General features: G+C 49.3%; 1 protein-coding gene across 3 annotated transcripts; it reads left to right on the forward strand.

Moving 5' to 3' along the window:
• Nucleotides 1-1,327: 1,327 nt before the first annotated feature.
• LOC101960995 (arylsulfatase L) lies at nucleotides 1,328-26,601 on the forward strand. 3 transcript variants are annotated; one of them, XM_078035319.1, is made up of 11 exons: nucleotides 1,328-1,701; nucleotides 6,832-6,879; nucleotides 8,661-8,822; nucleotides 9,591-9,712; nucleotides 13,632-13,754; nucleotides 16,191-16,611; nucleotides 19,328-19,464; nucleotides 19,748-19,882; nucleotides 20,735-20,897; nucleotides 22,640-22,767; nucleotides 24,076-26,601. In XM_078035319.1, exons 1-11 carry the CDS (start codon nucleotides 1,343-1,345, stop codon nucleotides 24,432-24,434), a joined length of 2,157 nt encoding a protein of 718 aa, XP_077891445.1. In that variant the 5' UTR covers nucleotides 1,328-1,342; the 3' UTR covers nucleotides 24,435-26,601. The 3 variants fall into 3 exon arrangements, with proteins under 3 accessions (XP_077891445.1, XP_077891446.1, XP_077891447.1); XM_078035320.1 differs by having other exon boundaries at nucleotides 8,673-8,822; XM_078035321.1 differs by having other exon boundaries at nucleotides 1,608-1,701; nucleotides 8,641-8,822.
• The last annotated feature ends 498 nt before the right edge of the window (nucleotides 26,602-27,099 follow it).

The following is a 27,099-nucleotide window of genomic DNA, read 5'->3' on the forward strand; positions in this document are numbered from 1 at the left end:
AGAATAATAAATCTTGGCATGGATGTGGGGAAAGGGTTCACTCACACGTTGCTGGTGGGACTGAAAATCGGTGCAACCACTCTGGAAAGCAGGATGGAGATTCCTGAGAACACTTGGAATAGAAAGACCGTTTGACCCCGTTATCCCACTCCTCAGTTTATACAGGACTCCTACTGTAGTGTGCTGATTTTACGTTTTGGGGGTATAAACTATAAATTGAGCTACCGTAAACATTGCCTCATCAATGTTTACAGTAGTTTAATTCACAATAGCCAAGTTATGGGCTTAACCTAGGTAGCCTCCAACAGACGAATGGATAAAGAAAACGTGGTACACATACACAATGGAATGTTACTCTGCCACGAAGAAGAATGAAACGATGGCATTTGCAGGTAAATGGATGGAGTTGGAGAACATCATGCTAAGTGAAGTTAGCCGATTCCCCCCAATCCAAAGGCCAAACGTTTTCTCTGATGAGTGGATGCTGATCCAAAATGCAGGGGGTTGGGGTGACGGGCAGGATGGAGAAACCTGGGATGGGGCAAATGGTGGGGTCTGGAGCATGGAGGTAGGAGAGATGGTGGAATGAGACGGACATCATGACCCTAGGTATATGTGTGAGGACACCGATGGTGCGACTCTTTGTGTACAACCAGAAAAATGAAAAAACGGTGCTCCATCCGTGTGCTGTGAATGGAAAGACATTCTGCTGTCGTGTATAACTAATTAGAACAAATAAATAAATTAGTTTTTTTTTTTTTTTTTTTTTTAAAGACGGAGGGGACCCAGGTTCTGTCTCAGGGCATTGAAACTGCAGAAGTAGCTGGAGCTCTGGACCCTGCCCGGCCCAGCAAGGGATCCAGCAGATTTGGTTGGGGCTCCAGGTGCCCCCGAGTCCATCCAGCCACAGTCTTTCCTCCTTGATTTGGTCAGTTCCCAAAAAATGTTCTGCAGATCGTGTATTGATCACATACATAATGTAGTATTTATTATCTCTATATACTTATGAAGTATATCATGATTAGATGAATATTAAATATTAAATGCACCAACACGAATATTAAATATACAAATACGAATGGATAAATATGTCTAATAGACCTTATGCATTACATCAGATATATAAAACCCATTTTACTATAACTACCTATATGTTTGTATAAAAATATGTGCCTATTTTAATTGCACTGCTGCGATGCGATGTGGGTGCCTGGCAAGCGTTGGACGGCTGAGCCTCATCCCCGACTGCTCCTGACTTTTTCTTCTGTCCGAAGCAACATCTAGGGAGGAAATCATTAAATAATGATCCAAAGGAAGAAGTGAGGTGTGCAGCCAGCCATGCATGCAAGGAGGATCTTGGAGACCAGCCACCCACTGGCCTCTTCGGGAACAGCCAGCCAACGCCCCCCCCCCCCGGGGGGTTGAACCGGAGGCCGGGGCTGGAGACCTGTGTATTCTGGAGGCTCCTCTTGCAAGAAAGAACCGGAAACCTGCTGCACACGCCGGAGGGCGGGCAGCGCGCGGGGCCTGGCCGGGTCCGCGGGCTGCGCTGGGTGCGCGGCGCAGGGACAGCCTCCCCGGGGGGGGGGGGCGCGCAGCAGAGAGGACCTCGCAGCCCAGGCGACCCCCCCGCAGCCGAGGTGCCGCAGGAACTGACGTCCCCGGAGCTGAGCTGGGCTCCCCCCAGAGATCCCTCTGCAGGTAAAGCCGTGTCCGCCGGGTCCCCGCCGCCGCAGGCCGCCCTGCCCGGCAGCCTGTCCCTCTCCTGGCGACTTTGGCCACTCTTAGAAGTTTTTCTGTGCGACTGAAAAGAATCCGCGGGGGCCTTGGGGGCTATTTATTTGGTGGTTTTGAAACTTGGTGTCCGTGGGGGCGGCGCAGGGGCGGCCAGGGGCAGCAGGGGACAGCCTTCTCCGAGGTCCCGTCTCCGGGATGTCCGCAGGCTGCCAGGACGTGGCCACCCAGCCCAGGCCTGGCGGGGGCCCAGCACTGGGGGAAGAGCAGGGGCGCAGTTGCATTGTGGCGCAGGACACTCAGTGAGCTGAGTGACAGGGCGGGCGCGGGCTGCTTCCCTGCGTCCCCGTTGCGCAGCGGTGAACGTGGTGGCCACCGGCCAGCGTGGAGGGGAGCTGCCTCCCAGGGGCTGAGATGCAAACGTGTCCCGGGCAGGAGCAGGCCTTTAGCTGACAGAGTCAAGTCGCTTTTTATCTTGACTCACTCCGCAGCCAAGGCTTGAGCTTTGTCTCTGGTCTCCAATGCAAGGAGTGAAACCAGCACAGCCAGAATGTCCTCCAGAGGCGTGGGCAGAGGCCCTTGGTACATCTTCCTGCAAGAAAAAGAAAACACACACACACACACACACACACACACACACACACACACACACACACACACACAAGCGTCTATTTGATAAAGAATAAAAACCGACTTTGCAATGCCTGTCATAGCCACTGGATATAAGGAGAAGCTGCCTGCGAAACGTGTAGGAATGTAGACTCGCAGCGGTGCACTCTGCAGAGTGACAGGATCCAATAGGTGTCCCTCCAGGTCATAACAACATTCAAAAGTTCCATTTTCTTAAAACCAAGCATTCTTACAAAAGAATCCAAAGTTAAAAAAAAAAAAAAAGCAAGTTTATGAAGGGAGAAAGTTTCAGTGAACTCGGTTTAATGTTTCATTGAAGAAAAAAATCATAAGTGTAGTCTAGTCTAAGGACACAGTGTTTTGTGTTTTTTTTTTTTTTTTTCCCTTTGGTAGCAGTGATTGAACCCAGGGGGTGCTTAACCACTGAGCCACATCCCCCAGCCCTTTTTATTTATTTATTTTTTAATTTTTTTTTTTTTTTTAAGGGCTGGGGATGTGGCTCAAGCGGTAGCGTGCTCGCCTGGCATGCGTGTGGCCGGGGTTCGATCCTCAGCACCACATACAAAGATGTTGTGTCCATCGAAAACGAAAACTAAAAATAAATATCAAAAACTCTCTCTCTCTCTCTCTCTCTCTCTCTCTCTCTCTCTCAAATTTAATATATATATATATATATATATATATTAAATTTGTTCTGATTAGTTCTCTATGCCACTAAAATGCACTTGGACACATCCTACATAAATAGAGTACAACTTCTTATTTTTCTGGTTGTACACGGTGTAGAATCACCCTGGTCCTGTGGTCATATATGCACACAGGGTCATAATGTCCCATGCATTCTTCCCACCCCATACCCCTCCCCTCCCTTCGCTCCCCTCTGCCTGATCCAAAGTACCTCTCTTCTTCCCCAGTCTCCCCTTTGTTATGCATGAGCATCGACATATCAGAGAGAACATTGAGCCTTGGGTGTTTGGGAAATTGGCCTGTTTTACTTAGCATGATAGTCTCCAGCTCCATCCACTTACCAACAGATACCGTCATTGCATTCTTCTTTAAGACTGAGTAATATTCCTCTGTGTATATAGACTTACATTTTCTTTACCATCCCATCAGCTATTTTTTTTTTTAATGTAGAGACAGGGTCTCACTAAGTAACTGAGGGCCTTGATAAGTTGCTGAGGGTGGCCTCCAATTTGTCATCCCCCTGCCTCAGCCTCTCAAGCCTCTGGATTAGAGGCCGGTGCCACTGTATCCAGCATGCCCACAGGATTTATAAATACTAGAGCTGCCGGCATTTGTTGAACTTTTACATTCATTCAGCGCTCACAGACTCAATAGGGGGACTTATCCTGCAAGCTCTGTGCATGGCAACAGCCCCAAACAGCAGCACCTTTCATAAACCTTTTATTTTATTTATTTTTTTTAATATTTATTTTTTAGTTTTCGGTGGACACAACATCTTTGTTGGTATGTGGTGCTGAGGATCGAACCCGGGCCGCACGCATGCCAGGCGAGCGCGCTACGGCTTGAGCCACGTCCCCAGCCCCTCATAAATCTTTTAGATGGTGTTTCACGGAATCTTTTCTTTGCCTGGGCCATGTTTCGATATTACCAGGACATGTCACAGTGTTGCAGTTGCCTACAATACAGTAGCATGCTCGACACATTTGCATCCCAGACACTACAGGCTCTGCCACCCAGCCAGGTATCTAGCCCAGGCTCCCATAGTTTGGCACAGCAGTGAACAGGCCTTAAGTCACTTCCTCTGAAGGCATCCCCTGCTTTGGTGATGTATGAGTGCCTTGAAATTCATATAAAAATATTTCTATGCCCCCCCCCCACTGCCCCACATCACGGTAATGATTTCAGTTTGTAACCAAAAATCGCAAAGTGTAGCAAACACTGGGTAGGCACCACACCTGTGCTAAAAAAAAAAAAAAAAAAACCAAAAAAACACATTTTGCTGCCAACATCCATTACGCCAGCAAAATCATCGGCTTGTATAAACAAGTCAGGCCCCAGGCATCCTCCCTGTCCAAGTCCAGAAGGGAGGTATTTTCCATGTCATGGAGGAGGGGTGTCGGGGACTCAATGATTGCGATCGCCCCTGGGTCTTTCCTGGACTCAGTGCCCGGGCTGCTGATGCACTTTGGGAAGAGGTATCAAGTGGAAAACTTGGAATCCTCCAACCTTGTAGGTCAAAAACGATCCAGTAGGGTGCCTACAGCACATGGGTGAAAAAAAATAATAATAATAAAATTTATTGTATGTTTCAGGATAGCGAGGAGGGCCAGGTGAGGTGGCTCATTCCTTCTGGAAGTCTTGTTGGCTCAGAATGGTTTGTGGGGGGCGGGGCAGGGGCTGTTCCTGGCTTCTTTCCCCTGCCCCTGGAGTGTGCTCCTCCTGTGGATTCGGGGAGGAGGAGCTGCAGGCTTTGCAGGAGCTTCATTTTGGAGACAGTGGTGCCTCGGAGAGTGTGTTTTGTCCGTGGAGATTTGAAGAGCTGCTAACCTCTTAGGAGACTGAATTGTCTACCGAGTGATATTTGAGAGCTAGGCTGCCATCGATATCCCACCATGGGGACCTCAAAATCTCCAAGCCATCATTGGGTACTAGAGGTACTCAGGGGCACGGGACCCCTGAGCCCCGTCCCCAGCCCTATTTTGCATTTTATTTAGAGACAGGGTCTCACGGAGTTGCTTAGGGCCTCGCTTTGGCGGAGGCTGGCCTCCAATCCCAATCCTGCCTCAGCCTCCTGAGCTGCCGGGATGACAGGCGTGGGCACCGCCCCCAGCCAGGCTTAAGTTTCTAAACTGCTGCCTTTGCTATCACAACAGGCCTTTCTGCACCAGCATATGCAGACAATGTGGGTTTTTAAAAAAAATGTTTTTAGGTGCAGATGGACACAACATAATGCCTTTATTTTTATGCGGTGTTGAGCATCGGACCTGGGTCCCGCCTTAGCTGGGCGAGCGCTCCATCGCTGAGCCAGAATCCCAGCCCGACAATGCGGATTTTAAAGATGTTCAGAAAGACCGAGGAGTCGCTGGATACTTTACAGTGACCTTGGTACATTCTCTCCTGGTTCATTTCTGAGCTCCGGGTCCCACCTTGCTCTGACTGGTCCCCACATTGCTGCAAACTTGATCATTTTTTTTTTTTTTAAAAAGGGCATTTGTCCAGATCACGCCATTGCCCATGCAGAGGTAAACATCCAGATGTCACCCTGCTCAGCATGTCACCTCGCTCAGCACATCAGCCTGCTTCCTCCCCATGTCCCAAAGCCCAGAGCCCACAAGTCAACACCAAGCTCTTTCCCTGTGGCAGACACGGCCAGCTCTGCTGTCCCCGATGCCTGGGAGACACCCAGTTGCTCTGAGCTAATGGGTCCCTCGTGCATCTGTGCACAATTTAAGAGAAATGGAGAGGAAGCTTCAGACAGGGAGACAGGACTTGGAAGCAGAGCTCCTGGGTCAGGTGCTCTGGTCTGTCAGCTCAAGACCCCTTGGGGACAGTCAAAAACCCTCATCCCTGTGTGCTGGGAAATGTGTTGACAAAATGCACCGAGCCCGGTGACCAGAGAACATCTGGTCTCTGGCCAATGATTGCACCATGATCGGGAAGGAAAGCTCAGGATTTCAAAAGCGTTGCACACCCAAGGGGCACACTGCCTTGTCGTCAGGACCCACCTGGTTTGTGGGATACGTGTCCCTCTACATTGCACAGATACTAGGTCTCATAAAAGCATAGTGTGGCTCACAGGTGTAAGCACTCCTGTCCTGCAGCAGGCGGGCAGATAAGCAAATGGTGGTGCGTGCAGAGAACAGAAGAGAGAAGAGAACGGCAAACTCACTCTTCCAGCATTGCCAGGGCTCAGTGAGCAAGCCCAGCTCTCTCTCTCTCTCTCTTGCTCAGCAAGGTTTTGCTGACAGGAGTGTCCATTCATTCTTGAATTTTCTACTCCCACATTCTCCCTACCGCAGGCAAGTGGGCTGGTTGCAACAGAAACTATCTGCATTGCAAAGCCCCAAATGCTCCTTCTCTGGACCCACAAAGGTCGAACCCAGGAGTGCTTCACCACTGAGCCGCATCCTCAGCCCTTTGTATTTTACTTTTTAAAATTTTCAGACAGGGTCTCGCTAACTTTTTGCTTAGGATCTTACTAAGTGGCCGAGGCTGGCCTCTGACTTCCTATCCTCCAGCCTCAGCCTCCTACCTTTGCAGAGATGACAGCCCTTCACCACCACGTTGGGCTTGTCCACCTTTTGGATAGAGCGCTGCCGGTGTGTCCAGACCCCGTGCCGGAGCATCGCCTTATGAGAGTTTGCCATGGTTTTAAGGTTCTTCTGGAGCTGATGCCGTCAGAGCAGAGCTTCCCCACGTGGCTCCATCCCCATCTTTCACCTCTAGGAAGGATGTGCTTCCTGCTGCCCAGTTCTCCTCAACCCCTTCTTTTCTCTACAGGAAACACGACAGGAGCGAGGCCATGCGGTGGCGGATGGGATATTCATGGTAAGACAGGACGGTGTGGTCCCCGGGCCCCTGCCTGCGTTTCCTCCCGTCTCTCCCCAAATCCACAGATAAGCAAGGGGCCTCTGCTCGGTGAGGAACCCAGAGACCTTGGAGCCCCGGGCACGGGGATCAGGATCAGTCTGAGGGCTCCAAGCCCCCGTACCTTGGGAGAGCTCCAGTCAGCCTCAGGAGAGATCAGCCCCAAACCTGGTGGGAAGCGCCAAGGGCATCCCATGGCCAGGCGCCTGGCTCTCCGCAGCCCCTATGGCAAAGCTCCTTGGAGACTCCAGGGTCATCTCTGCTCTGCCACACTACGGAGGGGACCTGTGCTTTACTATCTCTCTGGACCGGGACCTCCATCACTTCCAAAGCCCACCTGCGCATCACAGTATCGTGGGATGAAAGATTCAGGGTTTTCCGCTTCTTCCTGGCTTCCCGTTGCCAGCTTCCCGATGTGATGCCAGGTTCCTGGGACCCCGATAGACCTCCAGGAGCCGAATCCAATGCAATCACACAAGAGTCTTTACTGCAAGCTCCAGCCTGGACTCACAGCCGTTCCCGATGCAGTGGTCCCAGGGAGTGAGTCCCGGTCCTTTGTCCAGTGAGATTTGATAGGTTTTGGGGGGTACTCTATGCGTCACAGCATCACACAGCAAATCATTCCACGCCGCGGGAAAAGCAAACAACAGCTCTTCACATTGATTAGCACATTCACTGGCGGGAACAAGTTGGGGAGGGGGGATTGGTTAGTGCAAGAGGGGGATTCATTTAAACTGATTGGTTTGAGCCAAGAGGGGTGTACGTGCTGAACTCCATGATTTCCCAACACGTTATCAACCACCATAAACTACTTGGGGGTCATCTGGCATCCCAGGTATTTCCCTGTCTCATGCTGATTGGTGGCTGCTAGGGGATTGCTATGGGTCCCCACCCAGCCTGACTGAGTCAGGGACACCTGGTCCAGCAGATCTCTCCTGTTATTTGCAGACAAACAACTCAGCAGGGTGGGTGTGTGCCTAGGAGTGCTCTGTGGGTTTGTCCAAGGACAAGGGTCGATTTACCCCTCTACTCTATCTATTTCTGGCTTCACCGGGACTGGCCACTGCCCAGAGCTGGTGTCTACTCAGTGTTCCAACTTGTAGCAAGGTACCCCCAACACACAAGTCCAACCCAGTTTTGCCATTTAAGAAAGAAGGACAAGAGTCAGGCGCGGTGGCGCACGCACCTGTCATCCCAGTGGCTGAGGAGGCTGAGGCAGGACGATCGCGAGGTCAAAGCCAGCCTCTACCAAAGTAAGGCCCTAAGCAACTCAGGGAGACCCTGTCTCTAAATAAAATACAAAATAGGGCTGGGGATGGGACTCATTGGTTGAGGGACCCTGAGTTCAGTCCCTGGTAACATCCCCCCCCCCCAGAGAGAGAGAGAGAGAGAGAGAGAGAAGGAAGAGGAAGAAAAGCCAGTTGGAGAAGGGGAGGGTGCAGTAGCTGTTCTTGGAAACAGATCCATACATTTTAAGGAAGCTTAAAGAAGGCTTTTTAAGTTGCTATTGCCATAACCATTCAACAACACTCTAGAGCCTCCAAAATTACTTTGAAAGTCCAAATAAGACCATCAACTGCATGGGCAATTTTAAATGAATAAAGAAAAAAAAAATCAAAGGCCTGGGGCATAGGTTCAAAGCTAAACCCTAAGCCCATCAAACCCTTAAACACTGACGCCGCGTCCCCCCTGCAAGCGTCTGACCGTCGGCGCGTGCTACAGGGCTGAGCGTGCTTGTGGAGCCTGTGTTTCAGGAGCTGTCTGGCCGTGGCCCTGGGTCTGTGGCTGGGAGGGACGCCGTCCGCCTGCAGGGATGCGGCTGACTCGAGGCCCAACGTCCTACTGATGATGGCGGATGACCTTGGCATTGGAGACCTCGGCTGCTATGGCAACAAGACCCTAAGGCAAGGAATGGGAAATGGGGTTCTTGGGGACCAGAGGAAAGAGCAGGTCCCAGACCTGGTGATTCCTATAGGAATAGAGGGTCCGGCCGCCCCCGGATCTGGAGGCAGGTAATGTGAGGATGCATTCAAGCCTAGGAATGGCCGACGGGGACATTCACAGAAGCCTGCACACGCAAACATGAATCCAGCTCCAATCCACCCAGCAAACCATCATCCACTCACTTGGGTTGAAAATAGGGTTCTCACCCAACCCACTACAGACGGAGGGCGTCTTGGAAATGAGTTTTATTGCTTGTGAGCCCAAAGCCATGCTGAACTGCCCCTCACTCCCAGCCCCTCTTCCATCCAGCCAAGCCCACCCACTCAGGACTGATTTCAATTCTTCTAATGTCCCCTGAGACCCAGCATGGAACTGAATCTGCCGGCCCTGCTGGGTGTGCCCGGCCCGGTACCCTCACGGGTGACCGTGACCTTGGACCTGCCCATGCAGTCCCTGACCGCCCAGGGAGAAGCAGCCTCCCGCTTCTGAACTGCCCATCTGTCTGTCCGTCAGGACTGGCAGCACCTGGTGGACACGGGGTCCACCGTAATTCATCAAGATGCTGTTTCTTTGAAGGTCCTGAGGACATTTAAGGTCCTGGATCATTCTCGAGCACATCTTGATGCACTCACTGATGACCAGCAGCTTACCCTACGCTGATGAAAATCTGGGTTTCTTAGGAGAACACAGCAGAACACAGCACTATTATTTTTCCTCTCTCTCGCCAGGACTCCAAACATCGACCGGCTTGCAGAAGACGGGGTGGTCCTGACCCAGCACATCGCCGCGGCGTCCGTGTGCACCCCGAGCAGGGCTGCTTTCCTGACGGGCAGATACCCCATCCGCTCAGGTCAGTCCCACTGTGAAACCCACCTGGGGAGGAACAGGTGGGTGGCCACCCGCAGCCTCTCTCATTGACACCCAGATGGGGAAAGATGGGTCCCAGCCCACACAGTTCTGCCAGGACACTGCAGCCAGCCCTGGCGCTCTAGCCCCTCGGGGAACAAGGTGACCCAGGCTGGGATTTAACTGTACGAACGTAACATTTTCTGTAGCAGGCAAGGTAGCGAATGTTTTCATTTTTGCAAGCCACACAGTCTCGGGTACAGCTGCTCAACGGCATTTTTGAAGTCCTCTATGGACAGTGCACTCAAAAATGGTTGTGGCCCTGTCCTAATAAAACTTTATCCACATGTGTTGCATTTTGTGCCCCAAAAGGGTTCATGGGTGAAGCAACGCAAGACACTTCAGAGGTGACATGGTTAGAGGAGGAGAGGTGTGACCTGATCAGTGGATTAATCCACTTCAATGGTTTAACCAGGTGGTGACTGCAGCAGGTGGGGTGTGGCTGGAGGAGGGGGTCCCTGGGCTGTGCCTTTGGGGTCTCTGTCCTGTCCCTGGTGAGCAGAGCTCTCTCTGCTCCCTGGTGCCCTGTCCTGAGCTGCTCTCCTCCTCCAGGCCCTGCCACCATATTGTGAAATGATTGGGTTGTAAGAGGTGTAGACTAATAGTGGATTAATCCACTTGGCTGAACTCACTGGGTGTAGACTCATAGTGGATTAATCCACTTGGATGGACTCATTGGGTGGTGACTGTAGCAGGTGGGGTGTGGCTGGAGGAGGGGGTCCCTGGGCTGTGCCTTGGGGGTCTCTGTCCTGTCCCTGGTGAGCAGAGCTCTCTCTGCTTCCTGGTGTAACCTAATAGTGGATTAATCCACTTGGATGGACTCACTGGGTGGTGACTGCAGCAGGTGGGGTGTGGCTGGAGGAGGGGGTCCCTGGGCTGTGCCTTGGGGGTCTCTGTCCTGTCCCTGGTGAGCAGAGCTCTCTCTGCTTCCTGGTGTAACCTAATAATGGATTAATCCACTTGGATGGACTCACTGGGTGGAGACTGCAGCAGGTGGGGTGTGGCTGGAGGAGGGGGTCCCTGGGCTGTGCCTTTGGGGTCTCTGTCCTGTCCCTGGTGAGCAGAGCTCTCTCTGCTTCCTGGTGTAACCTAATAGTGGATTAATCCACTTGGATGGACTCACTGGGTAGTGACTGCAGCAGGTGGGGTGTGGCTGGAGGAGGGGGTCCCTGGGCTGTGCCTTTGGGGTCTCTGTCCTGTCCCTGGTGAGCAGAGCTCTCTCTGCTCCCTGGTGCCCTGTCCTGAGCTGCTCTCCTCCTCCAGGCCCTGCCGCCATCTTGTTCTGCTCCCCTTGGGCCAGAGCCATGGAGTCGGCCAACAGGGACTGAACCTTGGAAACCATGAACCAAATTCAACTTTTCCTCCTCTAAATTTGTTCTTGTCAGGTCTTTTTTTTCCTCCTATAGTAGTGAAAAGAACCAACTGCAGCAACAGGTTATGGAATCTTCTCTACTTTTTTCCCAATTATCTGCAAAGGCCCTGCATGAGTCAGCTTTGTGACAGAAATAAGCTCATTGAGATCCAGATGTCTCTGTGGGGCTCATGGTGTGGAAGGGCCTTGGCTCCTGGGCCTTGGCTCCTTGGCTGTGGTCCTGGGGTGAGAACATGGAGGATCCTTGAAGCAGAGGGAGGGGTGGAGCTCCACTCTGCCCTTCCAGGCCACGCCTCCATGACGTCACTTCCACCCACTAGACCCACCTCTTAAAGGCTCCCTAACGTCCTAATAGACCATCAGCTGGGAACCAGGCCTTCCACACACAGCTTATTGGGGGGACGCACCCAATCCAAACCACAGCAGCACCAATCCATTTCTCACTGGCTGGGGGTACAAAAGTAGGCAGGAGGCCATTTGCTGAGCCTCCTATCACAGCCTCCTATCAGGTATACATTAGGCAGGGTGCAAAAAAAAAAAAAAAGAACTAAACAAATATGTTTAATCAGAGCAAAAATATGAGTGTGTTTCTGAAACTCGTTCGTAAATTTTTGCCCTCTTAATGGAAAGAGAATGGTCTTTGTTTTCTGTGGTCCGTGGGGGGATGTCTTTTGGCAAGATATTTTTCTCTTTCCAAGGCAGGGATTTCTCAATCATCTCAGGTGCCCTTCGTGTCTTATAGATTATTTTTGGGCATGATATATATGTTACTGTTTACCTTAAAATCTGCCATTTGCAAGGGAGTTGGGTAGGAAGTAGATCGAAAATTCAGAACTCTGCGTATGGTCCTCACCGTTTCTCTGGTCTTGAGGCTCAAGAATCTGCCCCAGACTCCAGGGGAGATTCTCACCCAGGACCAGTTAAGGATTTCCCAGGAAAAAGAAGCAACTGGATCTATCATCTGTATCATGTCCCCACTCGTCACCTGTCTCTGCATCCATCCGTCCATCTCTCTCTGGGCTGCAGTATTACGCATGCACTCAACATGTATCTTTATTTTCTGCATTCTGATGCTTTGATATCATGGCCCCCGCTGGCCCTCGGGGAGCTGACCCTCTGGGTGCTGGCCGGTTCCTAGACATAACAGCAATGTGCATGTGAGCTTGTTCTCCATGTGGAACCTTCAGATCCTCTGCCCATGTCCTCTGGGCGAATATCCCCTGCTCCCCTCACCCCAGGTTCTGCAAGCAGGAAATTGGGGCAGTGAGCAGCCCCTGTAGCCCAGAGCAGACCAAAATTATTAACGCTGGCAGGTTTGAAAACGTCTTGCTCTGCCTTGCTTATTTCTTTCCATTTAAAATAAAAAAACTTAAAATGGAGGCATCTCCCTAAATTTCTTCCTCACTCCCTCTGCCTCCTGATCTACCCCGGTGCCTCCCTGCTGGCACCCCATGGCCTGGCATACCCCGTCTTCTCGCAAATGGTCACAAACTCTACTTTCAGTGGTACTCATCCTCTGATCGGGTGGCCCTGCTACACCTAAATAGCAAGAAAACCTTCCTTTTCCTCTGCATAGCTGGGTCGGAGGATGCACTCCTGAAATTCCAGCAATTCAGGAGGCTGAGGCAGGAGGACTGCAAATTTGAGGTCAGCCTCAGGAATTCATCAAGACACTCAAAATAAAAAAAAAGGGTTAGGACTGTGGCTCATGGTAGAGCAACCGTGGGTGCAATACCCAGCACCTCCCCACACATACACACCTGTGTGGAAGTCCAGAGCTCAATGGTTTGCCTGTATTTTAGAACTCTCCAGGAAATCTTCTTTTGTTTATTTACTTATTTTTGATACCAGGGATTGAACCCAGGGGCATTTAACCACTGAGCCGCACTCCCAGCCCTTTCTATTTTTTATTTTCAGACACGGTCTTGCTAAGTTGCTTAGTTCCTCGCTAAGTGGCTGAGGCTGGCCTCCAACTTGCTATCCTCCTGCCTCAGCCTCCCAAGCCACTGGGATTACGTGTGTGCACTACCATACTTGACGCAATGAATCTTTCAATCATTCCAAAATCCACACCAGGCCAACTCCCTGTGCACTCTCTGGAGTGATAACCACCCATTAGCGTACCTAGAAGCTGTGCACATCATTTCACAGATTACTGTGAAAACTCTTTGGTGATAGCAAGAATTTGGGGAAATCAAAGTGCATTTTAAATTCTCATTCCTTTTCCATTAAATTCTTTTTTTTCCCCTTTAGTGACCTAACTGGCACAAGACCGGACACCTTCTCTCCAGCATTGACATTTCATTATGACCTTCCCTGCCACATACGTGGTTCTGTGAGGCAGGTCTTTGCAGGAAGGAACTTTTCAATGTGATTTTCAATAATGGCGAGTTCTACAGAATATTCTAAATTTAAAAGAGTGAACATCATCATCATCAACTGAAAGCAAATACATAATAGTAACTTATTTCTCTTTGTTGGCTGGTCGAAGGCATGGTTTCCAGCAATGCTTTCCGTGTTCTCCAGTGGACAGCAGCAGCCGGGGGCCTGCCCACCAATGAGATAACTTTTGCAAAAATATTGAGAGACCAAGGCTACGCCACTGGACTAATAGGTAGGTACCTTTCTTTCAACTCTGGAGCTCACTACTTTCCTTTTAAGGGTCTATTGAACTCCAAATGTTTGGAAAGGCCACCAGTGAGGGTCCCAGGTAATTTCCCAGATGACAGAAATGATGTGGTCTCCCAGGATGCACAGGGGCCACAAGTTATTCAACAAATGTCAACGGGTCAGGTGTGGTGGCACACACTTATAATCAGCAACTTGGGAGGCTGAGGCAGGAGGATTGCATATTGGAGGCCGGCCTCAGCAACTTAGCAAGACCCTGTCTCAAAAAATTTTTTTAAAATAATATATAAAGGGATGGGGAGGGTGCACAGTGATAGAGCAACCCCTGGGTTACATCCCTGGTACAAAATTAAAAGTCAACACATTCAAAAATAATAGTCATATGGCCAGGCATGGTGGTAGTCCCAGCTACTCCAGAGGCAGAGGCAGGAGGATCATTTGAGGCCAGAAGTTGGAGGCCATCCTAGGGAACATACCGATACCCCCATCACACACACAAAAAAAATAAATATCAAAACAACATAAACTAGATGCTCATTGACCAAATGTTTGCATAAAACTTACCTCGTTCTGTGCTTCCATAACAAACACGTGTTTTTCTATAAGCCAAGAAACCACATTAGACATTGAACAAAAAGTAAGTAAGTGAAACTTCAAGACAACAGACAGGGAGAAGGGAAAGGGGACCATACGGCCATGATCCTCACTTGTAGTGATAACATTTTTTTTTTTTTTTTTGGTAGCATGGATTGAACCCAGGGACACTCAACCACGGAGCCTCATCCCCAGCCGTATTTTGTATTTTATTTAGAGACAGGGTCTCGCTCAGTTGCTTACGGCCTCACTTTGGTTGAGGCTGGCTTTGAACTCACCATCCTCCTGCCTCAGCCTCCCAGGCTGCTGGGATTATAGGCATGCGCCACGGTGTCCAACTCTGTAGTAATTTTTTTTTTTTTATCAGCAATTACTGAACAAGGTTCCCAAGGATATCAGGAGCTAAATGCTACAGGAACCCCTAGATACCCAAATGTTTGGAGGTTCCACTCCTTTATATAACATGGTACCGCGTTGGCATAGAACGTGGACACATCCCCCTGTTGACTGTAAATCGCCTTCATAGGACTTAAAATACCCAAAACAATGTCGGTGCTGCCCGATTCGTTGCTACGCTCTATTGTTTGTTGAGTACCAAGGAAAACAATTTGCCTGTGCTCAGAGAAGATGCAAGTTTCCCCCCTAACATTTTCTATCCATGATTGATGGACAGCAGGAATGCCAATAGACTGCCTGTGGGACCTTGTGTGGAAACCCAGCCTGTGGAGGATCCTGAGTGGACTGTCCAGATGTGACAGAGAACCACCCCCCGTTGGTTTAAGCAAGCAGATTTATGGCAATCTGTCACACCGCTCACGAGAAATTAATACTCAGGGAAATGCTTCCTCTCGGGGCCCTCGTTCCCACAAGGATAAGGTCAGCTGGTGTGGTCCTTGATGTCACAGCCTACACTCCCCCAGCCCCTAGGAGAGGGCTAGAGTAGAGCGAGCATGCTGTCGTAGCCACCTTTCCGTGCAAAATATGCAGGAAACAACAATTTAAAGAAAGAGAGGTTTATTTGAGGCTCATGTTTTCCAAGGTTCAGTCCCTGGTGGCCCAAGGGGAGCAGAACAAGATGGCGGCAGGGCCTGGAGGAGGAGAGCAGCTCAGGACAGGGCACCAGGGAGCAGAGAGAGCTCTGCCCACCAGGGACAGGACAGAGACCCCCAAGGCACAGCCCAGGGACCCCTCCTCCAGCCACACCCCACCTGCCTGCAGCCACCACCCAGTGAGTCCATCCAAGTGGATTAATCCACTTATTAGTCTACACCTCTCCTAACCCAGTCATGTCACAAGATGGCGGCAGGGCCTGGAGGAGGAGAGCAGCTCAGGACAGGGCACCAGGGAGCAGAGAAGCATAGAGAGAGGGAGAGAGAGAGAGGAGCCAAGGACAAGATAGAGTCCCCAGGGCGTGTCTCCAGTGTCCTACTTCCTCCAACTGTGCCCCACGTCTCCGTGGCTCTGGGTTGGGGTGAGGCAGAGCATCATGGTGGAAGGGCATGGTCTAGGAAAGCAGCTCAGTGCATGGCAGATGGAGAGCCGAGGGTAAGACAGAAAGTGGCCGGGGACATGGTGTGTGCTTCAACCAACCTCCTCCCATCACCGTCTCCTACAGCCCCTCCCGGGGCCTGTGTAACTGTCTTGTATCTTTCAATGGATGAATCCCTGCACGAGGCCAGAGCTGACCCAGACCCACTCCGTCGCTCAACCTCACCTGTGCCATTGCTGCCTTGGGGTCTGAGGCTGCAGTGCAGGGGGATTTGGGGCGACAGGGCAGACCCAAGCCATGGTATATGTGATACCTACCGTTGGCCTCTCCTACCCCCAGGAAAATGGCACCTGGGACTGAACTGTGAGTCTCCCCGCGATCACTGCCACCACCCGCAGGCCCACGGGTTCGACAGCTTCCTGGGGATGCCCTTCTCCATGATGGCCGACTGCGCGCGCTGGGAGCTGTCGGAGAAGCGCGCGGGCCTGGAGCGCAGCCTGGGCCTGTGGTTCCAGGTCCTGGCCGTGGCCTCGCTCACGCTGGCGGCGGGCCGCCTCACCCGGCTCACCAGCTCCTGGCTGCCCGCCCTCGGGGCCGCCGGGGCTGCTGCTGTCCTGCTCGCGGCCGCGCGCTTCGCGGGCCACCTGATCGTGCACGCGGATTGCTTCCTCATGAGGAACCACACTGTCACCCAGCAGCCCCTGGACTTGGACAGGGTCACGCCCCTCCTGCTGCACGAAGTCTCCTCCTTCCTGCAAAGGTGAGCCCTGGGGGGAGGGGGGGCGCGCCCTCCAAGCCCCTGACCATGTGCAATGTCCAGCACCTGCTTCTGGCATGTGTGTCTGAGGCCTGGCCCATCCCAGGCTCAGAAAGACCTTTCTCGGCCACATGGGGCACGGGAGATGGCCTGCCAAGCTGCGTGCCTTGCACTATGTCCATGGAAAGACGGTGGCCGTCCAGTTGGAATTTGCTGACTCAGGGCTCAGTTGACCCCCCCACCCTACCCCCCACAGTCACCCAGGGAGTCTGCGGTGGCATCGCCTGGTGCAGCTCGGGTCTGACGCTGGAAATGAACTTGCACACATAACATTCGGATTCATTCTGACTTAATTTAAAAAGCATGGAACATAACCCTGTCCCAATCCAGTTCTCAGTCCCTCCTTTTACCTTATAACCTTTATTGCCTATTGACTTAATCATGATTTTTTTTTTTCTTTTAAATTAGCATCTAGTGGATGTACATGACGGTGAGATCCACTGCGGTACGTTCATGGATGTACACAATAAAATGAGGGGTTGCGTTCATTCTAACCCCATCCTCCTCCCTCGACCTCAGGGCCCTTTCTTCCACTCCATGGATCTCTCTTCTATTTTGATCATATTCCATCTTCTTTTCTTTTTCTCCCCCCTTATTTTTCATCTGGCTTCTGCATAGCACAGAAAACATTTGACCCTTGATTTTATAGGTCTGGCTGATTCACTTAGCCTGATGCTCTCCAGTTCCATCCATTTACCTGCAAAGCCATTCTTCTTCCTAGCTATGTAATACTCCACCGCATATATTCACCATATTTTCTTTCTCGATTCATCCGTGGGTGGACACCTCAGTTGATTCAGGAGCTTGGGTTTTGTGAATTAGCCTGCCATAAACATGAATGTGGCACGCCTCATTTTTAAAGCATGTTTTTTTCATGATTACTTCCTACCGTAAATATTCATTATTTAGCTGATTTCGTATTGACCAAATTCTACTGTTAGCTTGTGTGCATGTACAAATATGTAACAACAAAACCCACCATTGTGTATAATTATAGTGCATCAACAAAAAGGAGAAAGAATTCATGACCTGACAGCGTTTATAAAGAGAATTTCATGCACAATATCGCTTCTTCTATAACCCACGTTTATAAGCAGAGGCAGCTTCTGAATAACTTAACAAAATGCTTGTGCAGACAGATGGCAGTGTGACGTCCTTTATTCCTGGACTGTTAAGTACGTAGAGTTTGAAACTTACAGCATTCAGATGGAAAAGTGTGATGTGGACTTTTAAGTGTAGTTTAAAAGGCAAAATTATCACTAGATAAAGGCGTAAGTTTCTTTTATTTTATTTATTTTATTTTATTTTATTTATTTTATTGTATTTAATTTATTTTATTTTATTTATTTTATTGTATTTATTTTATTTTATTTTATTTATTTTATTTTATTTATTTTATTTTATTTTATTTATTTTATTATTTTATTTTATTTTATTTATTATTTTCTTTTATTTTCTTTTATTTATTTTCTTTTATTTATTTTATTTAATTTATTTTATTTTATTTTATTTTATTATTATTTTATTTATTTTATTTTATTTTATTTATTTTATTTTATTTATTTTATTTTATTTTATTTTATTTATTTATTTTATTTTATTTTATTTATTTTATTATTTTATTTATTTTATTTTATTTATTTTATTTTATTTTATTTTACTTATTTTCTTTTCTTTTATTTCTTTTATTTTATTTTATTTTATTTTATTATTTTATTTTAATTTAATTTTATTTATTTAATTTTATTTATTTAATTTTATTTATTTTATTTTTATTTTATTTTATTTTATTTTATTTATTTTATTTTATTTTATTTTATTTATTTTATTTTATTTTATTATTTTATTTTATTATTTTATTTTATTTTATTTTATTTTATTTTACTTATTTTGTTTTATTTTATTTATTTAATTTAATTTTATTTATTTTATTTTATTATTTTATTTTAATTTAATTTTATTTATTTAATTTTATTTATTTAATTTTATTTATTTTATTTTTATTTATTTTATTTTATTTTATTTTATTTATTTTATTTTATTATTATTTTATTTTATTTATTTTATTTTATTTTATTTATTTTATTTATTTATTTTATTTTATTTTATTATTATTTTATTTTATTTATTTTATTTTATTATTATTTTATTTTATTTTATTTATTTTATTTTATTTTATTTATTTTATTTATTTTATTTTATTTTATTATTATTTTATTTTATTTATTTTATTTTATTTTATTTTATTTTATATTTTATTTTATTTATTTTATTTTATTTTGTACTAGGGATTGAACCCAGAGGTCCTTCGCCACTGAGCCCCAGTCCCCCAGCTCTACTGATTGATTGATTGATTGATTATTTTGAGACAGGGTCTTGCTGAATTGCTCAGGGCGTCACAAAGTAGCTGAGGCTGTCCTCCCTCTTGCAATCCTCCTGCCTCAACCTCCCCAGTTGCTGTGGTTACAGGCGTGTGTCACCAGGCCCTACCCTTTAAGATTCTTAAACATGAGATCCTCCTCCTGCCCAAGAGCCGTTGTGTGGGGACAAAAGCAAAGACAGGTGGCAGGCTAGACCCGTATTCGGGGTCCCCTGGCCTTCAGTATGGATTCTGTCACAATAGCAAGGACAACCCGCCTCGCCTCTCATTCACTGTTAGGAATAAGCACGGGCCTTTCCTCCTCTTGGTCTCCTTTCTGCACGTCCATGTTCCTCTGGTCACCACCAAAGGCTTCCTGGGGAGGAGCCGTCACGGGTTATACGGGGACAACGTGGAGGAGATGGATTGGATGGTGGGTGAGTGTCCCCCCCCCCCAGAAGGCCCCGGGGAGAGATGCCCACGCCCTGGTCCTGCAGGTAGACCAAACCATGCCCCAGGGAGGCCCTGGGCCAGTGCCACTGGGAGCCGGGATAATGCCCCAGATCCCCAATGCCCAGGCTGTCCCCATCATGCCCCCGCGGGCTCCCGTTAGACATGGACACGAGCAGCTTTTTCAAGAAATGCATGAGACCGCACACCCAGGAGCTGGCTCTGGGCGCCACTCTGTCGCCAGCAGCCCCCACGCTGTGCCCTCTGCAGGACACATCCTTGACACGTTAGACCAGGAAGGTCTGGCCGATCGGACCCTCGTCTACTTCACCTCGGACCACGGGGGATGCTTGGAGTCTCGCCTGGGAACCAACCAATATGGAGGCTGGAATGGAGGCTATAAGGGTGAGGCTCAAGGGTGAGGTCCCCAATCCGCGCTGGCCAATGGCCTCTCCCCAGCCCTTCCCAACCCTGGCATTGAAAAGGCACCACCTGCCCACCCCCCCTCCCCAAATTTGCAAACACGGGTGCATATGGACTTGAATTTCTTTCCAGCCCAAAACACCATAGAGACTCTAATTGCATGCTCAGATTTTTTTTTTATATTTTTTAATCTTTTTGCACACGTGGTTTTGGGGATATTGACAGAGCTCTGCAGCCATTAGCACTGTAGAATTTCAAAATATTTTCATTGTCTTAGGAAAAAAAAAAAATCCCTGTGCTTTTAGCAGTCATTCCTTGATCTGTGGGTGCCCCGCCTCCCCAACCACCAACTCCTCTTCTCTCCCTCCATCTCTTCCTGCTCCAGGTAGAAGGTTCCCCGTGGTGTGGCCTTGGTGTCAGGCTTCTTTGATTGAAGAACCATGTTTTCCAAGTTGATCCTGTTGCACGATATGCCAGGGCTTGGTTCCTTTTTATGGAAATGATCTGTCCTCCAGTGGATGGTCCACACCAAGGGTGCCGGGTTCAGATTTCAGAAGGGATGCATTCAAGGTGGTGGGCACCTGGCATGGAACACAATGAGGCTGCCAGGTGCCCACCACCTTGAATGCATCCTGTTTCCATCTCTGTCGATGTTCCATCTGTGTCCCCTGGAGGGTCCGTGACGTGGCCCTTTCCAAACCCTTTGCTTCTGTCTTCCCCCTTCTGCCAATTTGAACGCACCTGAGCAGACAGAGGTAGCTCCCTCCTGCATCCACTCGGAGTTACCTGGGTCAGCGCCTGCTGATCTCATACTACATCATTTTCTCTTCATAGGAGGCAAAGGCATGGGCGGCTGGGAAGGGGGCATCCGTGTTCCCGGGATCTTCCGGTGGCCCGGGGTGCTACCTGCCGGTCGAGTGATCCAGGAGCCCACCAGCCTGATGGACGTGTTCCCCACCGTGGTCCAGCTGGGGGGCGGCCAGGTGCCCCAGGACAGGTAGAGAAGGGACCAAAGAAAGCAGTTCCACTTTGTGGACAGAAAATACGTGTGTGGGGAGATGGATTTGCAGATCTCAAGTTGCACATTCGATTGCATGAGATATCCCTGTGTGTGTGTGTGTGTGTGGAGGTATATATGTGTATCCACAGCTATATCTGAATATATGCACCTACCTCATGCAATTTAATCACGGTGTTATGTGCAATGCAGTATACATAGTCCAATTGATAGATTTATATACTCAAATATATACCCTGTCATGTATTTGCATATCTCCCATGACACATCCAATTGCAAGAGCTGTATAAGTACATACCCGAATTTATGCATATATCTCATGCAATTGAATCACACGGTCCATGAATTTTAATATACTGCAGCGGAATCTAATTTATACACGAGAGACACCTGGCACAGCTCACATTTCAGATCCATTCATGATATATATGAAAACATGAATCAAAGCTGTACCATTTAATTACGTTCAGACATTCTCATATATACACTAGAAATCTACTCCTCATATTTATTAGGAAACTGTGTGGACAACAATTTTAAAGGCTTCGTGATGTTTTCTTTTAACAATCCCATTAGCCTTATTATTGTTATTATTATTATTATTATTATTATTATTATTATTAAAGTACTGTCATTGCTGGGCACAGTGGTACATGCCTGTAATCCCAGTGGCTCAGGAGGCTGAGGCAGGAGGATCACAAACTGGAGGCCAGCCTCAGCAACTTAGCAAGGCTCTAGCAAATCAATGAGACCCTGCCTCGAAAATAAATAAATAAATAATAAATAAATAAATAAATAAATAAAAAATAAATAAATAAAAGGGCTGTGGTTGTGGCTCCGTGGTTAAGCACCCTGTGTTCCATCTCTGAAGCCAAATTTAAAAAAAAAAAAAAAAAGTAGAATCGCATCTGTCCTGAATAACTATTTAGACGGCATCCGCACGGTATTCAGCATTCGGAGGCATCTGCATTTGATTTAAAGTATGTAGGAGCGTGGACATGGGTTATTAGGAAGGAGTAGACCATTTAAATGAGTGTCCTAGGTGTCCTCCGATTGCAGGACTGGGGTCCAGGGGGGGAGGTCCTGCGCTCTGTCCCCCCTGGAGGACAGTGATGGGCAGGTGCACTGTGCAAAGCTGTGACTGCCAATCAGAAGAGGTAGACGCAGCCTTTGGTGGCACAAGCCTGCAGACAAGGTCCCTGGTACCCGAAGCCGACCTCCTCCCACCAGAACAGGGCGTGTGCGGTCGGATGAGCTGTATTTGCAGAGAGCAGAAGACAGGGCGGACAGATAAGGAGATGCCACTCCCTGTGACCATCCCAGAGAGGCCGGGGCTGCCCGGCCTTGTTTAAGGACACGGCATGTTCCACGGGCCTCAAGGTCGATGGCGTGTAAAATAGAGAGGCCTGTCCTCGGTGCTTGGCTTTGTTTTCCCCCTTCAAGGCAAGTTGGGGGACGCCAAATGCAACCAGGTGAGCGGGTTACATTGTATCCAAAGGTGCCACCCATCGGGACAAGCGAGCTGGTTACACTGTGTCTAAAAGTGATGCCAATCGAACCCACAAGCTGGTTACGTTGTATCCAAGGCCATGTCCCCAGGCTTCTGGGCCCCCCCAGGCCCCCCAGCCCTTCCACACCTGCACAACTCTGCTCCTCTCCTGGGATCCGCTCAGCAGGGCCCCTTGGCGCCCCTGGTGCTGAGTGTCGTGTGCTCCCTGCAGAGTGATTGACGGCCGGGACCTGCTGCCCTTGCTCCTGGGGACCGCTCAGCACTCGGACCACGAGTTCCTGCTCCATTACTGCCAGAGGTTTCTGCACGCAGCCCGGTGGCAACAACGGGACCAGGACCGTGAGTACAACGAGGTCCCTTACAGACACAGACACCCAGCACCCTGGTGGCTCTAGACAGTGCATGATTGCTCCTGAGGTCACTTTTACTCAGTGACACTTGACCACATTTTCACTGTCCCCTCCGCATGGCCATGTTCACCCTCTCTGCCTCACCCACTTGCCAGCAGCAGAACTGATTCTTCTTTTTTAAGATCCAGTGCTTGACCAGGTGCAGGGGTGCACCCCTATAATCCCAGCCACTCAGGAGGCTGAGGCAGGAGGACCGAAAGGTAAAGGCCAGCCTCAGCCTCTTAGTTAGAATCTGACTTAAAATTAAAAAAAAAAAAATGAAAGGGCTAGGGATGTGGCTCAGTGGTAAGGCACCCCTGGGTTCAATTGCCAGGACTAAATAATAATAATAACAAGAACAACAACAACAATAATAATAATAATATCAATCCAGGTCTTAGAATTTCATAATCAGGTAATTGTCCCATTTAGCGATACTTGTTTTCTGCCCCCCCCCCCCCCATTTGTCTTTCCCTCTCTATCCCTTTGCCTTCCTGTCTCTTTGCTACTGTGGATTTGCTTTCTGGACCACGATGCAGTCACGTCCGACTCTTTTGCATCAAGAAAGCCAGCAATTCAGTTAAAAAAGATATATATATATTGAAATAAAGCACATCATAAAACTGGATTTTTTCAAATGTTCAATGAGGGGCAGTTGATATATTCAGTGTAGTACAACACCACCCCAATCTGGTTCCTGAACATTTTCCTCACCCTAAAGGGAGCCCTCCTACTTAGCCTTTACTCCTCCTCCTCAGACTCTCCATTGTTTGTTTCTGTGGATTTGCTCATTTCTGCACATTTCGTACAAAAAGTCCTGCACAGGCTCTGCATCAGCCTTCTTTTCCTGAGCACAGTGTTTTCCAGGTTCACATATGGTCTAGCCAATGTCAGAGGTTCCTTCTTTTTCAGGGCTGTGTGATATTCCACAGAGTGGCTGCATTAAATTATATCTATTCGGGTCTTTTTTGGGGAGAGAGGGGTAACTATGGATAGAGCCCAGGGGCATTCAACCCCTGGGCGATGTCTCCAGCCCTAGTTTGTATTTTATTTAGAGACAGGGTCTCACTTAGTTGCTTAGGGCTTCACTTTGGCTGAGGCTGGCTTTGAACTCTCGATTCTTCTGCCTCAGCCTCCCGAGCCACTGGGATCACAGGCCTGCGCCCCCTCACCTGGTGCTATTCATCTCTTGATGGACACGTGGGTGACTCCTGCTGTTGTCCTGACGTCATCTTTCTGATTCTTGCCCCTCCACCAGGAGCAACCCTGTGGAAGGTGCACTTTATGACGCCGATCTTCCAGCCAGAGGGTGCTGGAGCCTGCTACGGGAAGGTGGTCTGCCCCTGCATCGGGGAAGGAGTGGTCCAGCACGACCCGCCTTTGCTCTTTGACCTCTCCAGAGACCCCTCTGAGTCTCATGTCCTCACGCCCGACTCCGAGCCCCGGTTCCACCAAGTGGTGGGCAGGGTCCGGCAGGCCGTGGAGGAGCATCAGCGGTCACTGGGCACAGTTCGCCAGCAGCTGGGCACCCTGAACAACCTGTGGCGGCCGTGGCTGCAGCCCTGCTGCGGCCCCTTCCCCCTGTGCTGGTGCGACACAGAGGACCAAGGGCAGTGACCATCTACGTGGAAAGAGCCAGAGCCCGGTCCATACAGCTCCTCGTGCTGACCTCAGGCATCCGTTGGCTGGTCACCAGTGACTCCGCACATCAACATGAGGTCACAATGCACAATGCACACTGAATGAAACGCACCCTCAGGGGCCACTCTGGGCTGCCAGCAAAGAGCCCAGCACCTCCTGCAATCAGAGGCTGGGACAGAGGACCCCGGGCCAGCCCAGAGGAGGCCACTCTGCAAACAGAAGGTGCTTCCAAATTGCACAGATTTGCAGGTGCGGAGGGGCGAAGTCCCAGAGGACAAACCTGATTCAATAAGACATGGCATGTGCCCAGAGGTCAAGTCTCTGCTTATGGCTCTCAGTAGCAAGGACAGCTCCGCCCTCAAGACCCTCTGTCCTCCCCAAAGCCCTTTCTTCCTAACAGCATCACCGGGGGGAGGAGGGGGTGTAAAGATTTCTATAAAAACTTTTGGGGGGACACCCACACTCAGGTCATCGCACTGGTCAGAGGGCTGCTGGTCCCTGTATTAGTCTCCCTGGGCTGCTGTAACAAGACACCGCAGCCCGGGGGCTTAGAGACCCCCAGACCCTGAGTGCTCATGGATGACCTCGGCCACCACCCGAAGCCAACTCCACCTCTGCCTGATGCTCAAAGCCAGCTCCAGCCCAGTGGATCTCGGGATAAGGAAAGAGATGGCAGCTGGCCATCACTATTAACCCTGCTTCCTCCCCATCACCCATGCTGCGTGGAACACAAAGCCAGCACATTGGGCCAGCGGTGTCCCCAGTCACCAGCCCACCTTGTCACCTCTGAGTTCTTCAGCATCCTCTGGGCTGGGTCTCCTTCTTCAGACCCAGCCACACCCTTGACTCTGTTGACTTTGAGGCCCAAGTCCCCCACAGAGGCTCCATGTTCTGAACCCATTAAGTGCCACGTTTTCCATTCTGCAAATGTATCCAGAAAATTCATATTTTAACTGTTATTATTTTACTCTGAGACAGACTCTCTAAGTTGTTTAGGGCCTTGCTAAGTTGCTGAGGCTGACCCCCAAGTTGCAGTCCTCTTTCCTCAGCCTCCGGAGTCACTCGAGTTATCAGTGTGCACCCACTACCCCTGACTTCAACATTAACCCCAGCTGCTTGGGAGGCTGAGGCAGGAGGATCATGAGTGCAACATGAGCCTCAGCCATGGTGAGGCCCTGAGAACTATGAGAAGCCCTGTCTGTAAATACAATAGAAAACACGACGGGGATCGTGACTCAGTGGTGGAACGCCCTGAGTTGGGTCTCCTGAGCAAGCATGAGAAGGCGGTGCCACAGCATCTTTACTAAAATTAGGCAAAATGTCTCAAAACCAAAAATTTCCTGACAGATAACAGCTGTGGGGGGGTGGAAACATGAGGTTAAGGAGTTACTGAAGCTCCATCCTTGTCCCCGGTGCCAGTCCAATAATGAGGACACAGCTTTGGGGCGGGGGCAGAGTTTATTGCTTTGTTAGCAAAGGAGAGGCACAGGAGCTACCGTCCCCGAGGCCATGACTCTGCCCATCAGCAGGAACAGGGGGCTTTTTTTTTTTTTGGAGGGGTGGGGTGAAAAACAAACCTCTACCTCAGCGCAAAGCCTGTCCAAGGAAGGGACATGACCTTTGTCCTTGGAAAGACCCACAGAGCACTCCTAGGCACATTCTCACCCTGCTGAGTTGTTTATCTACAAATAACAGGAGAGATCTGCTGCGCCAGGTGTCCCTGACTCAGTCAGGCTAGGTGGGGACCCATAGCAACCCCCCTGCAGCCACCAATCAGCATGAGACAGGGAAATACCTGGGATGCCAGGTGACCCTCCAGTAGTTTATGGTGTTGGGAAACCCCATAGTTCAGCAGGAACACCCCTCTTGGCTTAAACCAATCAGTTCAAAGGAATCCCCCTCTTGAGCTCACCAATCACCCCTACCCAATTGTTCCCGCCAGTGAATTTGCTAATCATGTTTTAGAGTTGTTATTTGATTTTCCCGAGGTGTGTGATGATTTGCTAAGAGATGCTATGATGCATGTGAAGTCCCTGCCTTCCCCAAAGAGTGCATAAAACTGCTGCAAACCCTGGGCATCACCAGTTGCGGTGTGCACACAGAGGACCCAGCTAGCTCGCAATAAACACCTCTTTGCTGCTTACTTGGATCTTGGTCTCTGGTGGTCTTTTGGGGGTCCCAAATTTGAGCATAACACTAGGGAACCAGGGATCGAACTCAGGGCACTCAACCACTGAGCCCCATCCAGAGCCCTATTTTGCATTTTATTTAGAGACAGGGTCTCCCTGAGCTGCTCAGGGCCTCATCTTTAAATGGGCTGGGACAGAGCTGCTGTGCTGGGAGTTCCCTGGAGGACGGAGCTCCCACAGCATGTGACATGGAAGGTACCCTGGGAGCAAGGGAGAGAAGTGCAATTCCTCCCCAAGACCCAGGGCTCGGGGAGGCACTGCACCTGGCTTGGGGCTCAGGAGCAGAATGGGACCCGGGTGTGCCCAGGGCTTGGTGGAGAGGGTCTAGCACCCACGGGCATGGGTGAGGCACCGGGTTAGATTCCCAGGGCCACATGTAAATAAAGAAAGGTTCATTGACAACTAAAAAAAAAAAAAAAAGTCCCACTTTTTTGCAGACAGTCTCACTTCCT

The sequence above is a fragment of the Ictidomys tridecemlineatus genome, chromosome Y (assembly GCF_052094955.1).
Source record: "Ictidomys tridecemlineatus isolate mIctTri1 chromosome Y, mIctTri1.hap1, whole genome shotgun sequence".
In the NCBI taxonomy this organism is placed as follows: Eukaryota; Metazoa; Chordata; class Mammalia; order Rodentia; family Sciuridae; genus Ictidomys; species Ictidomys tridecemlineatus.